The following is an 8,797-nucleotide window of genomic DNA, read 5'->3' as shown; positions in this document are numbered from 1 at the left end:
ACTCTCTCACACACACACACACACACACACTCACTCTCTCTCTCTCACACACACGCTCACACACACACACATGCTCACTCTCTCTCTCACACACACACACACATGCTCACTCTCTCTCTCTCTCTCTCTCTCTCTCTCTAACACACACTTTGTCTCTAAGTAGTGGGAAGGCAGAGGTATGCCATTGAAGACAGACAGAGAGACAGCCAGAAGACAAAGTTTGTACGAAGAGTTTGTGTGAAGACCAGGGCTGGATCAGGAGAAGGTGGAACATAAGAACTTGTCAAGAACATTTCTCAGTCACATTTAAGCAGAGGTGTAAAGAGAACCTAAAAACCATACTTGAGTAAAAGTACAGATATCTTACAGTGAAAATTACTCCACTATACGTTACAAGTCACCAATTCCAAAACAACTTGAGTAAAAGCCTTAGGGTGGGTTGCACCAATAAGGATTCATCTTTAATCTAGATTAAATCAAGGTTTATCTAATAATTCCGTTGCACCAAACTTTAAACCTTGTTTAAAAATAAGCAGGATTACATTTAAACTATCATCTTGATCCTGGATTTAATTTATATTTAAGATAGATTAACTTTAATCATGTTGCTCCATAACTTTAAACTCAGATTTAAATCTCAATTAGGGATTAATTTTAAATTTACAGGTGAGGAGGTTTAAATGAAATAAAGTGCACCTACAGTTACAATTATGTGGCTGATTAAACAAAGAAAACAATAGAGGGTGTGTTGTGAGGTCTCAGGTGTTTATTACAAATAAAAAGGAAGATTTAAGCGCATTGAGCCAGCAGATTGTGAGGGTCTTGGCAGCCCGTAGTAAACTCGCCTCTGCTATCGAGTCCGGGATGTGAATCCGTCACTCATCTCGGTGCATCTCGGCGTACGACAAAGAAAACAGAAATATACTGTATAGCATTTAACGGCAGCGGTGATGATGAAGTGAGCGCCAGTGATCGCGGCCACACCTCTCGTTTCTCACGCCCCCTCCACGTGTGGCTGCTAGGCGGCGATCAAATGAACGGGGCGGCGATGTCATAAAATATACTCCATTAATTGATACTATAAATATATTTCCAGGATTATGAAATCCGTATGCACTGCCAGAAATGTATTCATTGCTTGCTTGATCAGCCGTTTGAATAACGGTAGCAGTTTATTAAGACGGCAGATATTTTACAAGTTTATTTCCTTTATCGACACGAGCAACTTATGTCAGAAAGAGAGTTAATTAGGAATATTAGCATTGTTCCTGTTTAATTGCAATTGCGAATCCATCATGGCGGAGAAAATTAATCGTAGATGGAGGTTTTAATCGCAGGTTAGAGTTCTAATCCCTGATTTGTTAATCTGTGTTTAAAATTAAGTGGTGCAACACAACTCGATTTAAAATAAAACCCAGATCAACAAATCCTTGATTAGCTCTAAACTTCACTTAAATGAATCCTTGTTGGTGCAACCCACCCTATATGTTATAATCTTAACTTGCGTACAGTACTTTGAACTGACATCGTTGAGCTCGTTGTTTGTAGCAAACGTTAACTCTCAGTTGGCCATGAAATAACTGTTAAGTAATGGTTTAAAAAAATAATAATTTCCTCACTCTAGTGTCCTTTCAAATTTAAAAAAAAATGTACTTTCTTCTGTGGAATATTAAATATTATAGAAACCTGTTCATTGAATCAGTCTCACTCAATGAAAGAGTATGGTGATTGACGCTGCCATTCTGTCAAACAACTTTTTGTGTACCATAGAAGACAAAATCTATGAATGGGAGAAAAATGTGGAAAAGGTTTGTGCAAAAAAAAAGTGTACTGAAAACGTGGCTGTTGTGCACCAAACCGTAAAATGGTTAAATAATAATATTCTATATGTTTTAACCTTAATTTGCGTACAGTGCAGTGACTGGCATATATCAAAAATAAGCACCAATGACAGGAAGAGCAAGAGCAAGATCAAGAGGCAGAGGTCGCGGTCAGGAGCCTGCAGCTCCTGGAGCGGTGAGTTTATTTATATAAGATGAGAAAACTTCATTGAAATAAACTTATTCGTTTTCCAATTCCTCTGCAGCAACCATCTGTACAACAAGAGGCTGCAAAGCCTGTTATGCCCACTCCACCTGAAGGACAGCTGGTGGGGAGAGGGAGACAGAAACCTGCTCCTGGAGCCATGTCTGAAGAAGGTAGGTACATTAGAGCAGCAAGTGGTAATACTGATATCTGTATACTATAATATTATTGCCTCATCCCATTTCTTGCTGGTTTGCTTATTTTCTCCCTGTAGCGATGCTGCAGATTTCTGCAGGCTTTCAGCAGGTAAAGATCGGGGAAAGAGGTGGACGTAGGAGAGATTTCCATGATTCTGGTGTCCACACTCGCCAGCTCATGGAACATGTGAAAGAGTCCAAAACAGGTAACACCATATTGTTAATGAGCACGACTTGATTTTTGCTCTCTTGCAAATGTTATGGCTGGTATTGGCACTAGTTTCCTGATTTTCAGTGTTTTGATTTGATTAATAATTGGACAGTTTGACCCTTTAAGTTAAAGACAAATGTTTAAAAAAAAAAATCAATGTACAAAAACAAATGTTCTTTTATATTGTCTGTATTAATCAAAGAGTCTGGCAAGAAAAAAAACAATTTCAGCACCAAATCTTCATATTAGAATGATTTCTGAAGGATCATGTGATAATATTATTGCCTCATCCCATTTCTTGCTGGTTTGCTTATTTTCTCCCTGTAGCGATGCTGCAGATTTCTGCAGGCTTTCAGCAGGTAAAGATTGGGGAAAGAGGTGGACGTAGGAGAGATTTCCATGATTCTGGTGTCCACACTCGCCAGCTCATGGAACATGTGAAAGAGTCCAAAACAGGTAACACCATATTGTTAATGAGCACGACTTGATTTTTGCTCTCTTGCAAATGTTATGGCTGGTATTGGCACTAGTTTCCTGATTTTCAGTGTTTTGATTTGATTAATAATTGGACAGTTTGACCCTTTAAGTTAAAGACAAATGTTTAAAAAAAAAAATCAATGTTCAAAAACAAATGTTCTTTTATATTGTCTGTATTAATCAAAGAGTCTGGCAAAAAAAAAAACAATTTCAGCACCAAATCTTCATATTCGAATGATTTCTGAAGGATCATGTGACACTGAAGACTGGAATGATGACTGCTGAAAATTCAGCTTTGCCACCACAGGAATAAATTACACTTTATATATGCTTCAATAGAAAAGAGATATGTTAAATTGTAGTCGTTTTTCACAATGTTACTGTTTTTACTGCAACAAATAAATGCAGCCTTGGTGAGCATTAGAGACTTCTTTCAAACACCATTAATTACTAGATTTGACACTCTTCCTGTAACCACAGGTGTTTCAGGCACTGCCATTGAGCTGAGGGCCAATTTCATGCGTCTGCTTTCACGGCCTCTGTGGGCTTTGTATCAGTACCACGTGGACTACAAGCCGCCTATGGAGTCCCGGCGTGTACGCTCAGCTTTGCTTTTCCAGCACGAGGAGACTCTGGGCAAAGCACACACTTTTGATGGAGCCATTCTCTTCCTCCCTAACAAACTGCACAACTGTATGTTTTCAGATCCTCAAAGTGCTCATAATTTCAATGGCTCAATGGCTTTGGAGTGTGGATTTGATTTGGTTGTCAGTGATAAGTTGCTTTATCTCCAGGAGACAGTCCTGTGCAGTGAGACTAGAAATGGAGACAAGGTTGAGATCACTGTTACACTGACCAACGAGCTCCCACCATCCTCTCCTGTATGCTTGCAGTTTTACAACATCCTCTTCAGAAGGTAATCACAGATAGCACTCTGTTTGAAATAGGGTTATTTATGAGGTAATTAACTTCCATTCCTGTTTATTTTGTGTTGTAGAATTCTGAGGATACTAAACATGCAGCAGATTGGGCGTCATTATTACAATCCTGATGATCCATTCAACATCCCCCAGCACAGGTTTTGAAACAAATGTGTTGTGTGACATTTACCTTCTGTTGGAAAGTGATTGAACATTGGAACCTGTCTGAATCTGTTTGCAGGCTGACGATTTGGCCTGGATTTGTGACCACCATCCTTCAGTACGAGTCCAGTATCATGCTGTGCACCGATGTGAGCCACAAGGTTCTACGCAGTGAGACGGTCCTTGACTTCATGTACAGTCTGAGGCAGCAGTGTGGAGACCAGCGCTTCCCTGAAGCCTGCACCAAGGAGCTTGTGGGCCTGATCATTCTGACCAAGTAAAATGAACACACATTTATACACACGCACACTGCTGTTCAAAAGTTTGGGGTTGGTAAGATTTGTTATTGTTTTTTAAAAGTCTCTTGTGCTCACTTGAGTTTGTTTAATTGCAACATTACTGAAAAACAGTCTTTAGTGTTCATTGTATTTTAAAATGTAATTTATTCCTGTTTGGCAAAGCTGAATTTTCAGCATCATTACTCCAGTCTTCAGTGTCACATGATCCTCCAGAAATCATTCTAATAAGCTGATTTGCTGCTCAAGAAACATTTATTATCAATGTTGAAAACAATTGTGCTGCTTAATATTTTTGTGGAAACTGATATATTTTTTCAGGGTTATTATTCATAGAAAGTTTAAAATATATATTTATTTAAATTAGGAATTGTTTGTAACATTAAAAAATGTCTTTACTGTCATTTTTGATCAATTCAGTGTGTGTCCTTTCTGAATAAAAGTTTTAGTTTCTTTCTAAAAAATCTTACTGACCCCTATATGACCTATAGTGAGTTTTTCTTTAATGGATTCATAACTTAAAAAGTTTTAAAATCTTTAAATGTTGTTCAATGTATAAAGTTGTTCAATTATTATTATTTATAGGTACAATAACAAGACGTACAGGATTGATGATATTGCCTGGGATCATACCCCCACCAACACATTTAAGAAGGGAGATACAGAGATCTCATTCAAGAACTACTTCAAAACGGTAGCTTAATTATATAGGGAATTATTCTGATACTAGTTGCAGAATTTTATTGTCACACTCAGTTATTCTCTCCCTCTCCAGCAATATGGTCTGGACATAACAGATGGCAACCAGGTTCTTCTGGTAAGTCACGTGAAGAGACTCGGACCCTCAGGTCGGCCTCCACCGGGACCTGCCATGCTTGTCCCGGAGTTCTGCTACCTCACAGGTAAGTCCTTTTTGAGTTTGGTTTTCTTTCATGTGATGTATTTTTGACAGTTTCTATTAAACAGGAAGCAGGGGTGGGACATATTGAAGGTCTCATCCTTTTTTTATTTCTTTTTAAATAGCTAGTATCCTGTAGTTTAGAACAACTGACAACACTGACAAACCATCTGTGAATATGCCCATTATTTCTCTGTTATAGTATGTGAAAATCAGTATGTGGAGTTAGTATGTCTGAATTCACAGTATTCATAAAACAGTAAATGGAAAGTACCTGGATGACCTGCTACTTTTGCTTTGATTCTGAAGTGCCAATGCTTTAATATCCCATGAGGCAACGGGAGTAGAACTGTGAATGGCAGTGAAGTGATGCAACTTGACCTCATAGGTCCAGATTTCATTCATAATATAAAGAACATACTTAATGGTTGAAGTTTGTTCCTTGTTTCATTCTAGTACCTAATCAGTATGGGATTGAAGGCATAGCTTATGATTTGCTAGTCGATGGCTGGTGGTGTATATAATTTTTTCAGTCTCTAGGAAATCACTGCATATAGATGAAAGCTAATAGACAGAGCTACAGATCTGGCCACTGAGAATGCGTGCGCAGAGTAAAGGAATCACGCGTGACCACGGTGTATTATGCAGGGCCACAGGGAATGCTCTAACACAGGAAAGACATGCTCAGTAGGAGGCAGTCATGTAACGTACTGAACTGAAGCGGCAGAGAACATTAATCATGGCGAGCTGTAGTCTATTGAAGTTTATTGCGTGTACTACGCGAAGGCCAATAAAATATTCATAATTATGTTATCAATAGTGTTATCACGTGTTTATCATGACAGTTTGATCACTGAAAAATCATTTCAAAAGTATTACTCTACAGCAGCACTTCTCAAAGTATATATATATATTTCAATATATTAGAATATATATATATTAGGTAATTATTAGGGATGCTCCGATCAGGATTTTTGAGAAACATTGTCACTGAAAATGCTTTTTCAGCATTGCAATTCTTTTTTTCTTTTTTTGTACACAGTACAGTTATACAATTACTGACATGTTTAAACACAATAAATATAAGCAACACATTATTCAATGCTTTTTACTTTTGCATTTACTTCTAGATTTATATATTAAGTTGCTCAAGCAAGTGGCAAAACATTTAAACTACTTTTCTTACGTTATCACAAACTTACCATTGACACAAATAGTGTGCTCTACTGCCTTTCCCTTTGCATTGAAATCTTTATTACATAAAGAACTTTGTTTTCCTACCTCCACAAATGCCATCTATTATTGCTTGTTTATCTAAAAGTGCTCTTTCCCTTTAAACCTAGCCAAAAAGCCGTATGTGTTGACTGAAACACAGTAGACTTTAATAATATGCATTTATGGTGTAATTACTACATTTTCGTGTCAATCCATGTTCATATTTACTGCAAAAATGCACTGTTACTTTAATTCAGCGCTTGCAGCGCAGCAATAGACTCGGTGTGGAACCGATCACTGCACTGCTGCAGAAGCACCGCTCCTGAACGCACTGCCTGATCGCAGCCGTGTGCAGTGAACGCTTTAATCCGTTAACATGAGCGTGGAAAAAATACGCACTGCAAACGGAGTAATGTGAACCTGGCATTATGTGTGTGCGTTGCGAGTGCGAGTGGGCATGAGCGCCAGCTCTTGCAGTCTCCAGGAGAGCGTGCGAGCGCTGAATGGTTAAACACTGGCAAGAATTAAAAAGTAATGCAATTTATAAACTTTAGTGACAATCTGACACTGCCTCAGTTGTGCAAGTGACAATTCCTGTGTCAACTGTACAGCGTGCAGCTCGCTTACAGTGCAGACGCAATGTGTGGTGATTTGAAGACATTTGCGTATTTTGAGAGAGAGTGCACGCGCGGTGATTCACTCACGCTGTTTGTGAAATTACATCTCACACAAGGTTTTCAAATAACTTTAAGTTATTTAATGAAGAAATATGAAGGTGAGTATTATAATTTCACCCACGCCTGACAGAGACTGAGACGTGTCGCTGCATGTCATGCCAAATCTCTCACGGCAGCGTCATCAGCTTGAGATCGGTTTTTGAGATCGGCCTTTTTAGAGACCGCTGATCAATCATCCCAACGTGATTATCGGCCGATAGTGATCGGTAGCCGATCAATCGGAGCACCCCTAGTAATTATATTTCCTACTTTGATAAAAGCATGTTAAACTTGTCAATCATTTGTTTATTTGTTTTTATGTCTTTTTGGAGATGGTCCGAAATGAAAGCGAAGGTGAGATATTTAAAGTTTTCCTGCGTGACATTGTTGTCATGACATCCAGTGAGTGTTTGATGTTAATTTTTTATTTTTTTTTATCACTTAGATTATGGCCATTTGACTTATAGCAGTGTCCAGTGTTTTCCATACATTGATTTATTTGTGGCGGCCCGGCACAATATCAAAAATTACCGCCACAAATAGATTTTCCAAAAGGCTTCTACTTGGTTGAATAAACATAAGCACTGCTCATTTCAAAATCAAAATGCGGCGCGGGTGTTTTTTATATGAATGTATCTTAGAAAAGAACCGACCATCTTCAGAGAAGCTAGATTTCATTTTCATTTCGTCTTTACTGTCATGCCTGATAAAGTAGCGTTTGTGAGCGCAGCGCTTACTTGATTACAGCTGGGGAAACCGCTATATCTCCCACTCCAACAGCGCCTCCTGCTGGCAGAGAATGAATTTGCATTTGCAGGTCTGTGGGAAACACTGGTGTCTGTCAGCAAACATAAACAAAAAGCATGCTTCAGAACTGTTTTAAGTTTTGAGCCATGTATTATTACTATGATTTAGGTTACTGCTACTTCTACTATTACTATCTTTTAACTCATACTCCCTTTTATTTTATGAGGGGGAAAAAAAAGAAAATGGCCAAACATATTGACCAAAAAAAATAAATAATAATAATAATCGGCATCATAATTGTCCATCGGCTGCCCTGATTACTAGATATCGGCATCGGCCAGAGAAAAACCCATTTCGGTCGACCTCTATTTCTGACACTTAAATGAATTGTTGTCTCATTCATAATAAAACGTGCTTCACATGGCTCCGGGGGGTGAATAAAGGCCTTCTGTAGTGAATCCATGCGTTTTTGTAAGAAAAATATCGATATTTCAAACGTAATAAACACTTCTCTCTCACTTCATCTAACTGTCATATGCGGAAGCCGTGCCGGCGGATGTCGTAGCACGTCGGCGTTGCGTGATTAGTGAAGAGCGCGGAGAGAGAACAAAACAAAACGCCGGTCACGAATTAAAAGTACAAACCGAAGATTTGCAAAGAAAAATGTCGGAGGATTTCAATATAAGCCAAGAGGAGACTGGTTTTCCTTTGCTAAAGTAAGGAAACTTTGCTTCCTTTGCTCCTATAAACAAACTTGCGAGACTAGCATATCTCAGAGGCACGCGCGCTGCGCATACGTCATACACCTTCTGCCGGAACGGCTTCCGCAGTATGAAAGATAACGGAAGTGAGAGAAAAGTGTTTATCACGTTTGAAATATGGATATTTTTCTTACAAAAACGCATCGATTCGCTACAGGAGGCCTTTGTTCAC

At 38.7% G+C, this 8,797-nt stretch overlaps 1 protein-coding gene across 1 annotated transcript in view; it reads left to right on the top strand.

Annotated features, from left to right (window-relative positions):
• The first annotated feature begins 1,947 nt into the window (after positions 1-1,947).
• Positions 1,948-8,797, top strand: part of LOC107753152 (piwi-like protein 1) — an 18,187-nt gene continuing 11,337 nt past the window's right edge. Inside the window, exons 1-9 of the mRNA XM_016569275.1 lie at positions 1,948-2,016; positions 2,087-2,198; positions 2,300-2,428; positions 3,391-3,607; positions 3,683-3,826; positions 3,908-3,988; positions 4,072-4,269; positions 4,874-4,982; positions 5,064-5,190. Of these exons, the coding sequence (XP_016424761.1) occupies positions 1,948-2,016; positions 2,087-2,198; positions 2,300-2,428; positions 3,391-3,607; positions 3,683-3,826; positions 3,908-3,988; positions 4,072-4,269; positions 4,874-4,982; positions 5,064-5,190 (1,186 nt within the window). The remainder of the gene's footprint in view (positions 2,017-2,086; positions 2,199-2,299; positions 2,429-3,390; positions 3,608-3,682; positions 3,827-3,907; positions 3,989-4,071; positions 4,270-4,873; positions 4,983-5,063; positions 5,191-8,797) is intronic.

This window comes from Sinocyclocheilus rhinocerous, unplaced genomic scaffold (genome assembly GCF_001515625.1).
Source record: "Sinocyclocheilus rhinocerous isolate Xijiao unplaced genomic scaffold, SAMN03320098_v1.1 scaffold20, whole genome shotgun sequence".
NCBI lineage: Eukaryota > Metazoa > Chordata > Actinopteri > Cypriniformes > Cyprinidae > Sinocyclocheilus > Sinocyclocheilus rhinocerous.
This window is presented reverse-complemented; position numbering and strand designations above follow the sequence as displayed.